The sequence below is a fragment of the Myxocyprinus asiaticus genome, chromosome 36 (assembly GCF_019703515.2).
Source record: "Myxocyprinus asiaticus isolate MX2 ecotype Aquarium Trade chromosome 36, UBuf_Myxa_2, whole genome shotgun sequence".
NCBI lineage: Eukaryota > Metazoa > Chordata > Actinopteri > Cypriniformes > Catostomidae > Myxocyprinus > Myxocyprinus asiaticus.
In genome coordinates, this window is record NC_059379.1 from 40,790,817 (window position 1) to 40,812,693 (window position 21,877).

The window sequence follows — 21,877 nt, forward strand, 5'->3', positions numbered from 1 at the left end:
ACACAAACACATGTACACACATTCACACTAGACACAGGGTCAGATGCCAGAAACAATGCACAGACTGGACTTTCACTTATCAGATGTGAGCTTACAGATGCACAGGTGCAAATCACAATGAAAACACACAGTCAACAGGTCAAGAGGTTCAAGCAGCACTCAAGGACAACAGCAATGAACTGTACAGAGAAAGAGAGAGAGAGAGAGAGAGAGAGAGAGAGAGAGACTGACTGTATCTGATTTGAAGTAGCTGAGTGTGTTGTCGTCCAGCATGAAGTATCTCCTCTTCCAGTTTTTCATCTGAACAGAGATGAAACGACACATACACACATTAATCTTGAACATAGCTCTGTTCCAAAACCTACTGAGCTGCCCACTAGACAGCATTTTAAGTCATCATAGACATGCTCGACGTGATTTGATTTTAATGAGGGCTGTTGATTTTTAACGTGTTAATTCAGAGCGATTAATTATATAAAAAAAATGAGTTAAAAAAACGCATGGAATAATCATGAATTTAGACCATAAAAAGGAATATTCCTTCCATCAGAGCAACCTGTTATCAGCAGGGGGCAGTGAGCACAACTCCAGCTGTACAGGCTACACGAATCTTATACAGAGAACAAACCACACTCAGACTTGCTTGACACTAGTGACAGCACAAGATGAGGACGAGTTCTAGCGTTCAAACACAGAAAAACATCTCAAGAGAGCATTCGTAATTGTGCTGGAACCATTTCAAACTTAGTTTATTTTGACACAGTGACCGAAAAATGGCATGTTTATGATGCGACGCAACCAAAGTGAGACGCTCCAAAAGTGCCTGTCTGATGGATGTGCACATTGTAGTGATTTGTAGATGAATTAGTCTTTTTGAACAAATCTTTTAAGTGAACAAACGGTTCTCATTCACCTTTTACACTAACTCATATTTTTCGTTCACTGACATCTCTCCCTTTCAAAGCTAATGAGCTCTGCCTCTTTTAATGCCTGTAAAGATTGAATATAGCATGAACCAATAGCATTCAAGTGCACGTTGTGAAGAAGCATATCATTGGTTCAACCTGCTGAACGAAATTATATGAATTACAGATGGAAATGTCATGCTTTGATGCACAGTGTACGATATTTAGGCTTTTCTTTTTTTTTTTTATTTGGAATGCCCAATTCCCAATGCACTCTAAGTCCTCATGGTGGTGGAGGACAAATCTCAGTTGTCTCCACATCTGAGACCGTCAATCCCTGCATCTTATCACGTAGCTTGTTGAGCACGTTACCGTGGAGACGTAGCGCGTGTGGAGGCTTCACGCTACTCTCCACGGCATCCACACACAACACACTACGTGACCCACTGAGAGCGAGAACCACAATATAGCGACCACGAGGAGGTTACCGCATGTGACTCTATCCTCCCTAGCAATCTTTATTCATTTTAGTTAAGAAAAATACAATTGCTCATTGTTAGTTCATGTTACTTCATAATGCATTATCTGATGTTCACAAATACAACATTTGATTTTAAAATGTATTAGTATATGTTGAAATGAACATTAACCAAGAGTGATTAATGCTGTAGTATTGTTCATTGTTAGTTCATATTAAGTAATGTTAACAAATAGAAACTTTATTTTAAAGTGTTACTAATGAATTCACTGACTGGATTATCCAAGAATATGCATTACCACATGCTCATTTATTAAATAAATCCAGAAGAAAATAAATCCAGAAAAAAATAACTATCGTTATATATGTACCTTTACCATAAAATGACTCATACTGGGATAGAGAATGTTGGTCATATTGTTCATCCCTATATGCAAGTATCAGTATTAGCAAAGCAAACAGAGTGAACCATTACTGGACTACACATTACAGTAACTAACCATGCCCGGTTTCCCAGTTGCAGTGTGCAGCTCACGGTCAAAAGCGCATATTTACAGCAGAAAGCTAGAACTGTGTGCGAGACGTAATGTGCAGACATAAAACTCCAGCCTTTAGAAGGCAACAAGACAGATCACTGGACTTTGTGAGAGCTAATGTTTGACTATTTTCAGATAACAAAGCAACTTTACTGTATAATGGCACAGCATTGACCATTCAGGACTCACCACGGCTCCCTGTTTAACACAATATCCAGCTTTAATCACAGACTGGTCCTGGTTACTGCGACTCAGATAATACGGCAGCTGACCTGACGGAGGTTTCCTCAGTCCACTCCTGTCTGCTCCATTCTGTCCTTCACCCTTCTCCTGAAACACAATTTAAACATTCACAATTTGTTCATTCACTAAATGCAACGTCTCGTTCAGCCAATAAATGCTTTTTAAGGCAACTGCAGATATCCTTTTCAGCAAATTATCAATACAATAAATTTGTTACCAATTCATTCTTATAGTTTCGTATGATTTTTATATAAAGTATCTTGATGTTTGTCTCTGAAGAAGACAGGACGATCATTAACATGACTTTGAGGCACACAGACCTCAGTACTGGTCATGATAAAGAAATATCATGAAGACAAAAGAGGAGCTCTTAACATCATCACAGCAAAATTAACTAACAGTGATGACAAACAACAACAATAGCATGAATAAAGTCAGCAAACAGCAAAGAAATAAGCCCATAACACATACTACGTTCTTCATTTACACTGTAATGCATGCTGGGAGCTGTTTAAAATGAAACTGTTTGTTCAGACAACTCTGTTAGGCTAGTTGGTAAAACATCTGCGGTGATGTTGTTGGTCTAACATGTCTTTTTATGTAGATTCAAAGCAATTCACATATCTTAGTATTTGTGACTTAAAAGCCCCATATGCTGGATAAAATGTCACTGCATTGTTTACAGTGCACTAATAATATTACACTAAATTGTATCGTGTAATGGACATGTACTGTATCGTGATAACACCATGGTATTCTTTGGAGTACCATGTAAATACCATGGTATATGAATATGGTAAATATTCAGTATAATGGTATAAACTATCAGACACCAACTCATTCTGTGTGATTATTATTTTCCACATTTTAGAATAAGTCAAGACTTGAATGACATAAATCTCCAGTGATGCATGAACACACACTGATGGACATTACTTTCTAGAAATCCACAGTGATGAAAGTGCCTGAGGTTGAAGAAACACCCAATGATCTGACACCATTTTGTAAGAGTATTTAGCTAATAGCAATTCACATGCTGGCATGAAAAACGAACTATTGTGGAACAGGTCCATTTATGAACATTGTGATTTGTGGATGAATTACGTCTAATGTTGCATGTGAATGTGGTCTGTGTCTGCAGTGTGACCTGTGTGGTGGTGATGATGGGCACTCCAGCGATGATCTCGGTCTTATAGGACACTTTTTTTGTGGCACCCAGCGTGTCCACACATACCTCTGTTGCATTATGATACACCTGCTCACCTGACTTTGGCACCTGCGGAAGAAACAAAGAAAAAGCTTTTTAATCCACAAAGGATATGAATACAAATTCCAGGGTCCATCTAAAGTCCATATACATAGAAATTATTACACAGCTCTCTGTGTCAGTGGTGCCGTTCTGCAGTCAGATATCTTTGTTTAATGAGCACTAAACTGCCCACAGGATAACTTTATTGTCTCCATTTGCTCTCCATTTAAAGGGATAGTTCCCCAAAAATGATCATTCTCTCATCATTTACTCACTCATATGCTCCTAAAACTTGTATGACTTTCCTTCTTCTGTGAAACAAAAATTGAGATACTGTATGATGTGCTTATATATCCATACAATGCAAGTCAATGGGGTCCAACACTTTCAAGCTCCAAAAAGCACAAAAAGGCAGTATAAAGGTAATCATACAGCTCCAGTGGTTTAATCCATGTCTTCTGAAGCGATACGATCAGTTTTGTGTGAGAAACAGGCCAACATGTAACTCCTTTTTACTATAAATCTTGACATCAGCAGTCTGCTTGACGCAATCATGATTTGAAGCTCAATTACACTTCCTTGTGATTGACGCATACGCAGAGTGCTGTACACACTTCAGAAGACATGGATTAAACCACTGGAATCTTATCGAGGCAGCATTTTAAGACATCATAGGTGTGCTCACGATGCAAAGGCTGTTACAAAAGGTAGGTATCATATTTATGCTGCCTTCTAAGATATCTTGTTTTGACCAGATTTTAAGGTATCATAAGGTATGTATTCTTCCCTGAGTAGGTGATCACAGAATGCACCATGATGAGCTCGGTAGAAAAATAAATCCAAGATGAAAGAATGATCAGTTTTGGGTGAACTATCCCTTTAAACAGAATACGGACCTAAATCAAAAAATTATGTGCACACAAAAAAAGGTAATATCTGAAAATCATCTGTGTATTTGTTTTTGATGTGTGTCAATACACCTTCAGGGGGGTCCAGTTGTGAACGGTTCTCATGACAATAAATGATAATGAGTTAGTCAGAGGAATCTGATCTGAGATCAGCGAGACTCACTGTGATTTTGGTGGCGTTGTTGAGCACACTGACCCACTCCACTAAATCCTGCTTATCATTCGCTTGAAGATAAAACTTCCTCATTCCAGCATTGATGACTGAGAGAGGGGAGACAGAAATAGATTTATCAGATCTGACAGAGTTGCTAGAATGAAAGTAGAAGGCAGAACTTTAGACAATTTGCATGGAAATTAATGCAGTAGTGAACACTCCTTAGAAAGAATGAATGCATTCACTTTTCATCATGTTGTCTTACTGTTTACTAAAATTACTCTGGTGTTACCATGGTACAGTGATAGTCAATGGTACTTTAATACTCCAAAGTGCTTCAAAGAACATAATTCATGGTAATATATAATGATATATCTCATAATATTCAAAACAATTCAGTTTAGATCTTGTTGAAATTTTGTCCGCTTGTGAGAATGATGGAAGTTAAACTAGATATTCAGCAGCAGAACTGTATGTTCCACTTTGTTTTCAGAATTACATCTGTGAAATAATTAGTGCTTATTAATTTTGGATGGACAGAAATTCTGATCACAAAGTTACTACACATTTTCATTCGGTTTGTTTCTGTGACAAATTCCGAGTTTTTTTCTTTGAATATTAAATATTAAAGGCTAAGAAAATGAATCAGTAATCAGTACATTTTACTGTATTTATTGATAGAATGATCTTTTATTATGGTTTCTTATTAATCTATAAGTTTAATCACTTGAACTGACTTTCTAATGTTATTACTGTGCTTACATTATGTTGCTCACCAATGTTCATTTTCAGTTTTCTTTTTAGTCATTATTTTTGTGTTTTGATAAATATATCTTTTAAAATGGGTCATAAAATGCTATTTTTTTAAATAATTTAATTATCTTCCCAGAGGTCCACTGATAATGTTAGTAAAGTTTTTAGCACAAAAACAGTCATTTTCCACCCTGTTTTTTGCCCTCTCTCTGAAACTCCCGCTTTTGGCCTCAGTGTCTCCTTTAAACTTCAATGTTAACGCCCACTGTTCTGATTGGCGAACATCATACAGCACCTCGAATACACAGTCATATTTGAAACTCAATCAGAAGAGAATGAATAAGCTCCACAACATTATAAAACTAAATTTCAGGGTTTACACATAACACACATACAACACATTGCATCTGAATATATTAAACTATTCACTCAAGCACACCAGCACCATAATCATCAAACAGTCACAACATATGAAATGTTCATGAATGAAACGGTTTACTCATGTTTTTGCGGTCAAGTTCAAGTGTTTTTTTTTTTGTTGTTTTTTTTTATTACATTTTACCCCCTTTTCTCCCAATTTGGAATGCCCAATTCCCACTACTTAGTAGGTCCTCGTGGTGGTGCGGTTACTCACCTCAATCCGGGTGGTGGAGGACAAGTCTCAGTTGCCTCTGCTTCTGAGACAGTCAATCCGTGCATCTTATCATGTGACTCGTTGTGCATGACACCGCAGAGACTCACAGCATGTGGAGGCTCATGCTACTCTCCGCGATCCACGCACAACTTACCACATGCCCCATTGAGAGTGAGAACCACTAACCATAACCACAAGGAGGTTACCCCATGTGACTCTACCCTCCCTAGCAACCTGGCTGAAGTCACTCAGCACACCATGGATTCGAACTCATGACTCCAGGGGTGGTAGTCAGCATCAATACTCACTGAGTTACCCAGGACCCAAGTTCAAGTGTTTTTAACTGCACCATCCTTCAATAATAGTTCCTTTGCAAAGCTTGAATCATATTATGTCTGGTTCACAAGCAGTCCGCACACATATATAATCCATAGCACAATTAATAGACGCACACACATCGGTGCACTGAGGCGCAGATTGCCGGAAATGTATCCAATCGGTCAAAGACGTCCAGTTAGTCCATGTTTACACCAACACCAAAATACGGCAATGATTAAAAATAGGTGAAAGAACAGTATGCTGAGCAGTTTGTGTTCAGTACAGCAAAGGCAGAGCAGCTGAATGAATCTCCTCTTTCGAGTTGTACCTCGACACTGTGTCTTTTAAAAGTGGCGCGATAAACATGACAACGGTAAAAGACAGCTGTCTAATGCATGATATATGCAAAAAATAATAATAATAACAAAATTTCAAAATAGTCCAAATGGGTCCCCTTTCGTGATCAGGAATAGTTGGTCACACTAGGTCGTCTCTCTCCCTCTCTGTTTATGATATGAACTGAGCGGAAGTGGGAGGGGCCAAGGGTGTGATTGACACATGTTTTGGGGTGTGTAAATACAACTGAGCAATGTCTTGTGACGTCACGAACACACAGATTTAAAAATGAGACTTTTCAGCAGGGTGGAAACTATACATGCTCGTTTTAGATTGGGGAGAAACTTTTTGAGTTCTGAAATTCACAGTATGTTTTTATAGTTCAGTTACCTCTTATATGTCTTAATATCAAGGAAAATTTGATTCTCCATTTCATGACCTCTTTAAATTCAGTCAATATAATGTCATATTCATTCATTTTTATTCAATTTTACACTGACTACAATGGCATTTAATTTGGTCAACAAAAATAACATATTTTGGCTAATTATAACATGCAAAATGACCTAAATAAAAACATGTATCAAACTGTAACAGACACATTTTTCTCCAAATATTCAAACATTTTGAAACATTTCTAAACAACTTATAATTATTTAAACATTTTCATCAGTAATTTCCAATACATAATTAAAGGGATAGTTAAAATTAGATTGAAGGACAGTTCAACACCACCAACTCTAGAAGCATGTGGCAGGGAATTAACATCATCACGGACTTTAAAGGGAATAAAAACTCTGCCGTGAACACCACTGCCTCTCTCCTGGATGAGCTAAATACTTTCTATGCTCATTTCGAGGAAATAACACCGCCCTCACGGAGAGAGCTCTAGCTACAGAGGTTAGTTTACTCTCCGTCTCTGTAGCGGATGTAACCCGATCCTTCCGACGATGAATATCCGCAAAGCCGCGGGTCCAGACGGCATTCCGGGCCGCATCATCAGAGCGTGCACGAACCAAATGGCTGGTGTTTTTACGGACATTTTCAACCTTTCCCTCTCTCTGTCTGTAGTCCCCACATGCTTTAAAATGTCCAACATTGTGCCTGTTCAAAGCAATCCAAAATCACTTGCTTAAATGATTGGCGTCCTGTTGCTCTAACCCCCATCATCAGCAAATGCTTTGACAGACTAATCAGAGATTACATCTGCTCTGTGCTGCCTCCATCACTAGACCCACTGCAGTTTGCTTACCGCAACAACCGCTCCACTGATGATGCCATTGCATCTACAATACACACTGCTCTCTCCCACCTGGAAAAAAAGAACACTTATGTGAGAATGCTGTTTGTAGACTACAGCTCAGCATTCAACACCATAGTGCCCTCCAAGCAAGATGAGAAACTCCGGGCTCTGGGCTTAAACAGATCGCTGTGCAGCTGGATCCTGGACTTCCTGTCAAGCAGATGACAGGTGGTTAGAATGGGCATTAACATCTCTTCATCACTGACCCTCAACACTGGAGCCCCACAGGGCTGTGTTCTCAGCCCACTCCTGTATTCCCTGCACATGACTGTGTGGCAACACATAGCTCCAATGCCATCATTAAGTTTGCTGATGATATGACGGTGGTAGGTCTGATCACTGACAATGATGAAACAGAGAGGAGGTGCACACTCTGACACACTGGTGTCAGGAGCACAACCTCTCCCTCAATGTCAGTAAGACAAAGGAGCTTGTGGTGGACTTCAGGAGAAGAGATGGAGAACACAGTCCCATCACCATCAATGGAGCACCAGTGGAGAGAGTCAGCAGCTTCAAGTTTCTGGGTGTCCACATCACTGAGGAACTCACATGGTCCATTCACACTGAAGTCGTTGTGAAGAAGGCTCATCAGCGCCTCTTCTTCCTGAGACGGCTGAGGAAGTTTGGAATGAACCGCCACATCCTCACACGGTTCTACACCTGCACTGTAGAGAGCATCCTGACTGGCTGCATCTCTGCCTGGTACGGCAACAGCACCGCCCACAACCGCAAAGCACTGCAAAGGGTGGTGCGAACTGCCAGACACATCATCGGAGGTGAGCTACCCTCCCTCCAGGACATATATACCAGGCGGTGTGTGAAAAAAGCTCGGAGGATCATCAGAGACTCCAGCCACCCGAGCCATGGGCTGTTCTCACTGCTACCATCAGGCAGGCGGTATCGCAGCATCAGGACCCACACCAGCCAACTTCATGACAGCTTCTTCCCCCAAGCAATCAGACTTTTGAACTCTTGATCTCCCACGATCAAAATACATCAGCACTGCACTTTATTACTCTTATATCTCACACCGGACTGTCATAAATTATACATTATATATTATATTCTCTCTTAACAACTTACTATCAACCGACAGCCTGAATGTCAATACAGTACAATACAACCTACTGTACATTTTATATATACTATATATACTTTTTATTGTATAATGTGTATTCTATATTGTGTGTATTGTATACTGTACAGTGTATGTTATTATTTGTATATTGTGTTATGTGTAATTATGTGTATATTAGATTTTAAATTGTGTTGTGTTAATCTGATGTTTATTGTAAATTGGTATATGTCTTTATCACTGTCACGACTACTATGTTGCTTGGAACTGCACCCAAGAATTTCACGCACGATTGCACTTGTGTATATGGTTGTGTGACAATAAAAGTTATTTGATTTGATTTGATTTTAAATTAAAACTCTCTCATCATTTACTCACCCTCAGAACACAAATGAAGATTTTTAGAAGAATATATCAGCTCTGTAGGTCCATACAATGCAAGTGAATAGTGGCCAAAACTTAATCACATAAAGGCAGCATAAAAGTAATCCATAAGACTCCAGTGGTTTAATCCATGTCTTCAGAAGTTATATGATAGGTGTGAGTGAGAAACAGATAAAAATGTAAGTGCATTTTTACTCTAAATCTCCACTTTCACTTTCAGATTAACTTTCACTTTTCAGGATTTCAAGTCCTGTAAATGGTTTCAGGACTACTTGTCCAATAGACAGCAATGTGTGATGTTGAGAAATGATTGTTCTGTATTTTTACCATTGTTGATGGGGGTTCCACATGGTTCAATATTGGGTCCTGTCTTGTTCACAATTTATATTAATAATATCACATCCTCTGTGACAAATTGTAATGCCCATCTTTATGTGGATGATGCTGTTTTGTATTGTTTTGCTAATAATGCACATTTAGCCATTGAAATCCTACAACAAAGCTTCAACAAATTGCAAGAAGCACTCTGTAATTGAAATTAGTCCTGAATGCGAACAAGAATAAATATATGCTAATTTCTAGAGCAAGAGATACAGCTGGCAATAGTCTGCATATTACCACTCTGAATGCACGTGGTATTGAGAGGGTCTCGGAGTATAAATATCTTGGTATCTGGTTGGATCAAAATCTCATATTTAAATTCCACATTGACACATTGGAAAGTAAGCTATGACAAATCTTTTTTATATTTGTACAGAAACAGAGCTAAATTTCCTCTGCTTCATAGGAAGCGGATAATTGAAGCCATCTTTTTGTCTGTCCTGGATTATGCTGATGTTATCTATAGACATGCCTCTGCCTCTACTCTTAAACTCTTAGATTCAGGCTATCACTCCGCCCTAAGAATCATTACCGCCGACATTTATTCTCCTCATCACTGCATTCTGTATGAAAAGCTTGGATGGGTATCTCCCACGTGCAAACACTAAACTTGGGAAAACTGCTTTTTACAACGCACATTATAACACACTAAAAGGTCAATCTAAAACAATGATTACAAACGACTCCATTCTTATGTTGTTATGTTGTTGCCTGTTTATTTTCTCATTTTCTGTGCGTAATTCTGTTTTAATTGTAATCTCGACATCATTGAAAATGAGGGCATGCCCTCAATGACATCTCGAGACTAAAATAAAGATTTAACGAATGTGAAAGTGAAAGGAAACAAGCACCACATTTGACTTTCAGATGTAAAAGTGAAAGTTAAAGTGGAGATTTAGAGTAAAAAAAGCACTTAAATATTTATCTGTTTCTCACTCACACCTATCACATCGCTTCTGAAGATGTGATAACCACTCTAGTCATATGGATTACTTTTATGCTGCCTTTATGTGCTTTTGGAGCTTCAAAGTTCTGGTCACCATTCACTTGGATTGTAAGGACCTACAGAGCTGAAATATTCTTCTAAAAATCTTCATTTGTGTTCAGCAGAAGAAAGAAAGTCATACACATCTGGGATATAATGAGGATGAGTAAATGATGAGAGAAGTTTCATTTTTGGGTGAACTATCCCTTTAACATTGTTGCGCACACACTCTTTCTCCACTGGGTAAAGTCCCAGTACCCCCCAGTGTGTGATTGTGTCTGGCCCTGATGTCAGAATCAATAGCTGGGGTCAGGAGTAAGGAGTCAAGGTCCAACAAGCCCCCTGTTGCCCTCCGAATACCGTTTCCACTGAGAGAGAATTGCTTACCGAAGCAGAACTCCGCCTTTGGTCGCAGCTTGGTGGCATCACTAACCTTCAACAACAAAGTAACAGCAGACAAAAACACAGAAGATTACATAAGTATGCACACTGAAAACATAAAAGGTGCACTAAACTTGATGCTGCATCCACAGTACAAGATCCAAGACCAGCACAGCCAAATAAAATCATCACTTATTTAATGAAATATTTACTCAATATTTGTCAGAAATAAGCAGAACAGGGGCAAACCTTGGATATATATGTTAGTTTAAGGGATCCGACATTGGATGTTCCAGCTGGAAGATTCTGTAAAGGAAAAGATTGAGAAGTGTATTTAAAATAATACACAGCCACTGTAATGAAGTGAGAAGTGTGTGTTTTGAGCTGTATCTGAGGACAGAATACACTCCGAGTGACTCAAATACATTCTCCAAAGCACAAGAATTGATGGATACTGTGAGGTGATTGATTGACAGCTGGAAGAGGCATCAATAAAAGATGATGGCTGAGGTACTGACTGAGAACAAGGCTGAGATTTACTCTTTTACATCAGTTAAATTACATCAACACACTGAAAATATCTTGATAAGATTAAGTACACATTTCTCTCTGATCCAAATAAGTGAAAAGGACTTCAAATACAAAATTAATTAAAAATGGAAAAGATATGTGGCCGGCCAGTTAAACAGCTCTCTGCTGTTTACTGTCACATGGGATTTTGATGTAAACGCTAACAATAATTAATTGTACAGATATCTGATGGCTACTGATCACAACAGAGACTCTAAACCCAGAATTCAGGGTCCCAGCCCTTTTTGACCAATTAATTTGTACATTTCAGAATAGATACAGACTTTTAAAAATCATTTTGATTCAGATTTGCTAATGAATCATTTAGACCGATTTGTGAACCATTTCATCGAATTCATTGATGGGTCATTAGCTGTTTCCATCCAAGTTACGAATTTTATTAATGCAAAAAAACATATTATCGCAAAAACAATGCGCGAATAAAGCGGCGATTCAATCCAAGTGTGTTCAAAAGAATGAAATCGTCACTTCTGGAAAAATTGTAGCCACTGTGTGTGTTTTATGGTTTAGAGCCCGCAGACAAAACACTCTAAAGAACTTTGTCTCATGTTTGGGAGCATCAGCGCGTCACACACTTCTGGGAGTGCTATAAGTGTGCGTTCATCCATCCTTATGACTGTGAAAATCTATAAGATATTTTTCAAAAGTGTCAATAAACCTGTTCCGTACTGCAAACTCTTTGCATGCTTTGGATTTTTTAGCCACCGGTATATTTCAGGATGATCAGAGCAACATTTCAGATGTGATGATTGGTCTGCTGGTTAGTCCAGTTATGAACGAGTTATTCAGTCACATGACCTTTTTGATGCGCATCTTTTATTCCTAATAAATTCTATAGGAGTTTATTTTATAAATGTGTTTCCATCATAGTTTGAGCATTTCTTCTTATCAAATAAAAAATGTATCCACCTCAAGTAAGCCGTAAATGTTTTATGCGCATTTTGGAGATTTTATTCGCATCTTGGTGTTTCCATCCAGCAGATTTTATGTGATATCCCAAAATGCGCATAAAAAAAAAAACTTTGATGGAAACAGCTACTGACAAATAAGGTTGTCTGAGGTGTCAAAAATGTGAAATATAAATATATATATTAAAAAATTAATAAAAAAAAAAATCTGGTTTAAAACAGATGTCAAAATTGTAGACATGTAATCTTTGAGTTCATGTTGTTTTTACAAATTGTTTGAAAAACATTTAGCGCATTTTGTAAAAAAAAAAAAAAAAAAACTTTAAAAATGTCATGTGGTGCAACCTTCAAGTAAAAGGTATTAAAATAGTTTCCTTGCACCTTGAATACATGAGTACACAAATTCATCATTCATTTCAAAAAAGTTTTCAAACATATGTTTCAAGGTGAAAAATATTACAAATATTAATTTTTTAAGTCAAGAATATCAAGACGTTTTCTCATGGTTGCACCAAATGACCTGAACAAAATGTGCCTTTTCATTACAATGTCGAAATATTTATATTTAATAATATGACAAAATTATGATTTGTTTTTAAATCTTCACATACAGGAGTCACGTGACGCTATGCGAGGGTTGGTCGCTTAGATGTGAGCTCTACTTAAACTTTGCAACAATTATCCTTTTAAGCAATATTAACTGTACAAGAACTGTAATAGTTTTGTTTATTAAACTGTGCTGGGAGAGCAGGATGTCGAAAAATGGGACATTAAAAAGCACTTATGTTCTCACACAGCGGATGCCTCACAGGATCAAAGTGGCAGAGGTCCAGTCTATTGTGACTAGGGATGGGCACAAATACTCGAGGACTCAGACGTGGCAGCAATGATCAATCACACTATGTAACACAATTTTTGTTCCCGGGTAGTAAGTGTTATTTCCTAATTGCTTATGCCTCAAAAGTATAGAAAATGCCTATTATTCCCCACAAACTTTGCTTTTGTGACCAGGACAGTGATATTTTGAAATGTACCTATTTCCAATGAGAAAACGGGTGAATTTATGTCTTTTCGTTCACATCAAGTCAGAAAAAACAACATATGAATCCAAAATCCTTCTTTATCTGTGGTCAGACGAAGACACCGGATTTGACCTTTGCCTCAGACAGCTTAGGGAAGAAGTCTTGAAGGTACTCCTTATCTTCAGCACCTTCCGGGGGTCCACCAGTGGCTCCCACTTGACGTTGTTCCTCCCCACAGAGAACTTGGTCCGCTGCGACCAGTCTCGCCTGTGGTAGTGCGCCTTGGTGTCCCTGCTGTCCCAAAGGCAAAGATAGAAGGGAAACTTGGTAAAACCGCCTTGGAGACCCATCAGGAAATCCACCATTTTGAAGTCTCCTATGACCTCCCAGCCGTACTCATCATACTTCAAGGCATCCAGCAAGGTCTTGATGCTGTTGTAATCCTCTTTGAGGTGCACCAAGTGAGCCAGGAGAAGAGATGGGTACTTGTTACCATTATGGACCAGCAAGGCTTTGAATATTACTTCAGTATAAATACATGTTAATTTGGATTCATATGTTGTTTTTTACTGACTTTGTGAACGAAAAGACAAATTCACCCATTTTCTCATTGGAAATAGGTAAATTTCAAAATATCATTGTCCTGGTCACAAAAGCAAAGTTTGTGGGGAATAATATCCATTTTCTATACTTTTGAGGCATAAGCAATTAGGAAATAACACTTACTACCCAGAAAAAAAAAAAAAAAAGATTTTTGTTACACAGTGTCATGAAAATGATGATCGATGTTGATCAAGCATGATGTGCCTTTTCACTTAATTCGAAATTCAGTGACAACTACCTGACAACTAAACACAAACCTGTAAAAGAGGGAGTTACATTGTGATTTTGAGGGGTACATTGATTGTCAGAGATGTCTCATAGCAACCAAACTGATACAACGCTGCAATGCTATCGTTACGATAATCAAAAGAGTGTAATTAACCGTATTTTGAACACTTGTCTCTGCAAAACGTTTCCTAAATACGTTTTATTATCATTTAATGTCATAACTTTGACTCATTAATGGATATTATTTAATAAAAGTGAATGTTTATCACTTACTGTAAAACCTCCCTGGGTGCCGACATGTTTGCTTGATGCAACACACACCTGCATCTCGACGAAATGGGAGTTTCCAACTTAGAAGTCCGACATAAAGTGTCATTCTGTGCACTTTCCCAAGTTGAAAGATGGACATTCAGACTCTCCGAATTGAATGGAACGCTTCATGAATCATCACAGCAACAACAATATGGAGCATCGTGGCTTTCTCCACAGAAGCGAACACTTGGAGAGACACAAACACACCCCAGGCGCATGTGGCAGTGGACTCAATGCATATACAGCAGGCGAGTGTTTCAAACAGATAGACAGAGCGCAGCTAAATGGAACAGAATGCAGCATCTTCAAAACTGAACTTCAACTTAACACGCATATTAAAAACACAATAACACGCATATTAAAACGCGATGGTTATGGTGTCTCCTGTTAATCCATCCCCAATTTAAAAATAGATGGTTCAGACAGTCACTAAAAAAACTGGTTACTAAGATTACTACGGTAACCTGAAGGAAGAACAGAGAGACGTGCGTTGTGCACATTCTTTCATTGAGTTGGGCAGCGAATCTTCACTTAATGACAAAATATGATGCATTATATTTTGATTATGCAATCTTTTGTACATTTTGTAACAGATAATTTAATAACAGCCTATAATAATGAATAGACAATACACTGGAACAACAAGACACAATGCAGCAGCCAAAGATGTTTGTCAGACATGTTATTATATATACCTTATGTACATGTCATTGCCCCTTGAGTACTCGACGAGTAATTAGTCAGAGTACTCGAGTAGACAAAATGACCAAAATGCCCATCCCTAATTGTGACAGAAGCAAGCTTCATGACGTAGGTTGCGATTTCTCAAACATTTATGCAGCACTAACAAAAATCTTAAACGACATGGAGGGCCTCGCAGAAATACGTAGAGCGATCACATCTATGGAGGTGAAACTTTCCACCCTGATCACTAGAATGGACGATGTTGAAAAACAGTTGAGTTTCTGGAGTCGGCCTAAAGAGAGCTACAGGCTAACCCACCTACTACCAAGGCTGATGTGGAACGCGTGTGGGAAAAACTAGAGGATATGGAAAATCTGAGCAGGCGTAATAATGTTTGTTTAAAGGGAAAGGAAGGTCAAGATATGGTGAAGTTTTTGGACGGGTTTATTCTGAATTTGATCGACACAGCGAACCACCAGCTCGAAATTGAGCATGCCCACAAATTTTTCGGTCAGCTTCCCGGGGCGGGTGACAGACCCCGATCTATCCTGGCAAGATTCTTGCGGTTGGCTGACAGAAATTTTGTTCTACGAGTGGCGAGGAATAAAGGCAAGTTGTGCTAGGAGGACCACAACATCATGGTTTTTCCAGACTTTACTAGAGCTACACAAGCGAAGTGGGATGGATTCCAAGAGTGAAAAAATTGCTTCAGCAACAGAAGGTGGGTTTAGCACTGCTTTTTCCTGCTTAGCTGGGAATTGACGCCAAGGATGGACGCAAGACATTTACATGCCCACGACAAGCTATGGCCTTCATTAAATCAATGGTGTGAGTGGGTAATTTTGCCTGCACACAATCAATAATACAGACTACACACACACACACACACACACACACACACACACAGTGTATATATATATATATATATATAATGTGTGTTTGTGCAAAAATCACCGGACTTGAGTAATCTGGTAGCAATAGTGTCGTGGAAAATCTCGTGAGCATGCATGGACTGTCGAATTTCCGCACGATGGACACCAGTCGGCACTGTTATGCGCGAGGTTGAAGCACATCTTTTTGCTGTTCTGTGGGTTATTGAGGATGTTATGGTTTCATCAATGTTGGATAGTGGTCTATATAATTTAGCCTTGGGTAAAAAAAATTAATTCTTTGCATGTCAATGTCTCACTTTAATATAGGTAAAAATTTTCTCTCCATATGGAATGTTAATGGGCTGGGGCACCCTATAAAAAGAAGGAAGGTGGTATCTTTTCCTAAGCATAAAATATTTTATACTGTGTTCCTTCAAGAAATGCACCTTTCTTCACAGGGAGCTGAAAAACTTGGGGCATGGGTTGGGCATGTGTTTTGCAGTGCTGGTTCAAGTAAGAGCAGGGGAGTCATCACATTGATAAGTAAGCAATTACAATGTAATTGTCTCAAACAGATTAAAGATAATTTAGGAAGTCATTATTGTTTTGGTTAATATTTATGCACCCAACGTTGATGATCAGAACTTTTTTATAGATCTTGAGGGAAAGCTACAAGCAGCTGGGATCCTCCATGATATGGTTTTGGGTGGAGACTTTTAATGGATCTGGTCCTTGATCATAGTGATTCACCATAGCTTTTCATCATCATGTCGACACGCCTCTTCTAACATCACAACTTGGCAACTCTGTATCATCTAGAATTCTTAGTTTCCCACTTGCAAATACGACTTTGCTGGCTCAGAACAGTTACTTACGATATTTCCATCTCCAAATGAGAGGCACATTTATCCTTACTTTAAAGCATCTTTTGTTATTTTGATTAGATAATCATAAAGTGAGGGCATGCACAGAAAAACGTTGAGTACACATATTTTTCTAAAATACACATGCCCGGGCAGCAAAAACATTGTGTCTCTGACTTCATATCTGGTGAATTATGTTTATTTATATAATTAATATTGACTGTTGAGTTCATGTTGATTTTGATAGACGGTGTCCCTAGAGAAAAAGAGGAAAAAGTCTATTTTAATAATACCAGATTACAACAATACCTGACTACCGATCGCTGATGATCTACTGATGATGAGTTATTGCTCATATGACGATGTTTCCTTTATAGTGTTTATATTGTAATACAATGCAGAAGATTGTAAAACTGCATGTTTTGTTTCCCTTATCTGTTTGTGTAATTATCTTTGAGCACAGAAATTTCAAAATAAGAGTCACTGATACATTTTGGTTCTGTTTATGGTTAAAATTTCAGTGTTATGCACCAAATCTTGATTTTATCTGGTTATTATTGGGATTTTGGTTCTACAATAAACTGCATCTGAGATCTCATTAAATTTGGACTCTTGTAGCCTCTGTGTCTGAGCCCGTCACAGTAAGGAAAGACTACGAGACTTATCTTAGTTAGAAAACTATTAAAATCTACCTTGCCAAGTAACTGAACACAGTTAGGAACTATTTTGTCTGGAGTCTCAGATGAAGACATGCATATAAAGGTGCACAGTAAAGCAGTGTGTGATTCACACAGATGCAAATACACACACACACACACACACACACACACACACACACACACACACACACTCAGTAAGTGCATACTGTGTGAATAGTTCGAGTGCTCTGGAGACAGACACTGGAGGTCATGGCACTCGTATCCATCAGAGGAAGTCAAACTTTTCTATAGACACTTTTAAGTTTCAGTGGGTAAACGGTCAGTATCTATGTTGGCATTTCACAAACGGATGTGATAACCAATTTCCAAACTGTACTGATAACAAGGTGTGTGGGAAGAAGATTTTTAGCATTACACAATTTTTTTGCAAATAAAGATCACAGAAATGATAGCGGAAACAAAGGTCAACTGTTGCTTACAGTTTCCTGTTTCTGAAATCATTGTGGGGTACAGAGTACAACGTTAGGCCCAAAGAGACACAAGACTGTTACAGTAAACTTCCTGAAGAGGGATCTAAGTTTTAAAACATTCAAATGTTCTCTCGTATATGAGTGCATCCAAGGCAGGTAGGATTTTAAAACTGTCATACTGTACTTATGACGACATGCTGATGTCCCCCAAACTTTGTCAGATCGTTCCTATGTACCCATAACACATACACAGAATGTGAAACTAAATTGGGCCGAGGATTAGACCTTGAGGGACAAAAATATCTGATTAAACAACATATCTGCCATGTACATCAACCACAGGAGTAGCCAAAAAAATGAGAGACCGGCAGATGTAGAAGAAAGATCCGTAGAGTTTAGTGACGTGCTGGCAGATCAAAGGAAATAAAGAAGGGTTGGTACCTGAGGGTTATCCATGTACCACACAAGGCTGCCCTCCTGCATGTCCAGGATGAAGTAGCGCCGCAGAAACTTGCCGCTGTTCTCCATTTCCTCGACGTCTAGAAAGCCACAGATCCGATTCTGACGATCTACATACGGCATTTCTGAATTTGCGCATTACCCTGCAATACAAACAGAGACATGGAGAATATGAGCGAGTGTGGAGAAAGTGGGGGCTGATGGTGATTAAGAGAAATTTGGCATCTTGGTGTGTAATCGTCTGGTAAAAGGCTGGTAATTATATCCTGTTAGTCACCCTGTGGTCACTCACTCCATTAACCCCTAAGACTAACTGCAATTTTTTTTTGTAATTTTTCTGAATAATAAAAACAAAAAAACAAACAAAACAAAAATTATTCATAAATAATATGAAAAAAAAGTTTTTCTTTTTTTGTCCTAAATTATTAAGCATATAATTCTTGTTCTGTTTGCTCTATCACACTGCAAAAAATTGTATTTCATTCCACTAGATGGCAGTAAGTACTAGGAAAAAATATTTTTCCTCTATCACATTCCATCACAATATGAAGATCTGAAATGTAGGTGGCGCTGTAGCACATCTCAGCCCTCACAGATGTGCTCATCTATAGACACTCAGTCTAATTTTCAGCACCCCTAGGGCTGTCAAGATTGTGAAATTTGGCTGACAATTAATTGTCAAACAAATAATTGCGATTATGACGATTAATTGTCATATAAATTGTCATATTTCTTGTGTATGTGTACCTCATACACCTTAAGAAGTCATTTCTACATATTTAACATGAAATATATAAATAAAATAATAAAATAAGGATAAACTATGACTTCCTTTTAAGGCTTTAAAAACTTATGAATGACATGAAAAATAATGATTAAAATTTTTGAAAAACAAATTTCCAATATTTGTAGAACAGCATTCTTCCACCTCAGAAATATTGCTAAGTTATGACACATGCTCTCTGTTTCTGATGCCAAAAAACTAATTAATGCATTCATGACCCTTAAGACTAGATTATTGTAATGCATTACTAGGTGGATGTCCTGCAGGTTTAATAAATAAACTTTATTTGGTTCAAAATGCTGCAGCGAGAGTGCTAACTAGAACCAAGAAATATTATCACATTAGCCCCATTTTATCGTAATTACATTGGCTACCTGTTAAGTTTCATATTAATTTTAAAATTCTGTTAATTACTTAGAAACCTTTGAATGTTCTAGCTCCACAGTACTTAAGTGACCATCTATCACGCTATAATCCATCATGCTCACTACGATGGCAAAACTCCGGCCTGTTAACAATACAGAGAATATCAAAATCCACAAAAGGAGGGACATCATTTTCATATTTGGCTCCTAAACTATGGAATAATCTTCCTAGCAGTGTTTGGAACTCAGACACACTCTCTCATTTTAAGTCTAGACCAAAAACTTATCTATTCAACCAGGCATACAGCTAATTTATCCCTCAATTCACAGTTATACTGCTTTAGTTAGGTCTGCCGGAACCAGAAACTCTTCTCTTATTCTTTAACCCTGCTTTAAAGTGAATGGCATCTACGCTAATTTTATTCTATTCTTTCCCTGTTTAAACCTCTGGATTATATCCTGAGGTTACCAGAGCCCGCCAGATCCATCTCCGGTCCTGCCTGATGTCCGATTCCCACTGTCACTGAGTGATGATGACCAACTGCAGCATGTGCCAGCCAGACTTCACTTCAGTCTACTAAGATGGACTTCACAGAGGATGAATTGATGCAAACTCAAAGACATGGGATTCTTCATGAGCAACTGTCTGAAGCATGGGCTCAGGATGGAGTTCACCAAAATTACCTGCGTGAGCTGTGTGTGTGTGTGTAATGAGGAAGAGAGAATGAGAAGTGGGTTTACACAGCACAGGTGCAGCATGTACACACTGCTTCAAGCTCTTGCATGAGCTTATATGATAATGTAATGAGGATAGTGAATGTTTCGCCTGCCAGCCGCATAACACAATTAATTTTCTGACACTGTAGGAGGATTCAAGCAAAATGTCAAAATTTTTCATGAAGTACTGATAGCAATGTGCAGAATGTGCAGTTTCCTCAAGGACACTTTCAGAAGTCTTTCTAAAGCTCATAAAACGAAGTGTGAAAATTTGATAATGAACTGGAAATTGATAATGGCTGGAAAATCAAAAACTTTGAAGCCAAAGTTAAGATTTGAATCAGTGAATTTTAACATTTGCATTTACACATTTGGTGTATGAAACGCTCAACAACGTCATCACATTTCCCCCGTGAACAAGTGCAGGGGATGAACTAGTGTTATTAAAAGTGAGGACACATCTGCATCTGTCACGACTTCTGTTGAATTGTCTAAGTGTCATATGGACTACTTTCATGATACTTTTATGATGCTTTATTGTCATTTTTGGAATTTGACAATAGGGCTGAAACTAACGATTATTTTGATAATCAATTAATCTTCGATTATTTCTTCGATTAATCAATTAATCAGATAAATAATTACATTTCCTGTATTTTATTAAAACGTTATTTTCTAAGAAACAGAAATGACAAAGGGTGTAAGGATTTGGTTTGGTTTACTGTACTGAACGATTCTATACTCTCACAAAACTTTGAACAAAGCCTGAATCATCAATAGTTATGTTTGATTTGTATTATTATGACTTTCAGGACATATGCAAAACAGTTTCTTTCCTTTACTTGTAAAACTTAAAAAGTACTGTTTGTTAAAGAGTAAAATGATTAATCAGGGATGGAGTGGGACAAAACAATCAGCCCAGCAGAGGGCAAAATGACACAAGAATAGAAATATTAATAATTCTGCCCAGCTAAAAATTATTTTTGAAATTATGTTAGATACATATGCTTGTACAATGTCACTGATTCCATACATTTTAAGTATTTTAAATTAAAATGGTTTTTTTATAGTATTGTCACTGATTACATGTTTCTAAACTATTCTTTAGAAAGTGGTAAAAACAAACAGTTTTGTGAAATACGCGGCTAATTTTGAATAACATGTATACATTATAAAACATAGAAAATAGCAGTGAAATGTAAGTTATGCACTGGAGAGAAACATGACATAGCACAAGCCCTCTTTCAACGCCCCTGATGCAGCAACCGGTCCACATTAAACTGTATGATTATTATGATCTTCTTTAAAGTGTTTATA

At 37.9% G+C, this 21,877-nt stretch overlaps 1 protein-coding gene across 7 annotated transcripts in view; it reads right to left on the reverse strand.

The window, feature by feature from the left end:
• LOC127427127 (pleckstrin homology domain-containing family A member 1-like) overlaps positions 1-21,877 on the reverse strand; it is a 90,652-nt gene that overhangs the window by 35,153 nt on the left and 33,622 nt on the right. For 4 of the 7 annotated variants that reach the window (XM_051674526.1, XM_051674528.1, XM_051674529.1 and 1 more), the window contains exons 2-8: positions 18,677-18,837; positions 11,273-11,329; positions 11,030-11,075; positions 4,483-4,580; positions 3,310-3,438; positions 2,109-2,249; positions 232-300 (exon numbers count right to left, since the gene is read on the reverse strand). In XM_051674526.1, coding sequence (XP_051530486.1) covers positions 232-300; positions 2,109-2,249; positions 3,310-3,438; positions 4,483-4,580; positions 11,030-11,075; positions 11,273-11,329; positions 18,677-18,817 — 681 coding nt within the window. In that variant the 5' untranslated portion in view covers positions 18,818-18,837. Of the gene's footprint in view, positions 1-231; positions 301-2,108; positions 2,250-3,309; positions 3,439-4,482; positions 4,581-11,029; positions 11,076-11,272; positions 11,330-18,676; positions 18,838-20,312; positions 21,255-21,877 lie in introns of those variants that run through there. The other 3 variants (XM_051674525.1, XM_051674531.1, XM_051674530.1) reach the window with 1 other exon arrangement.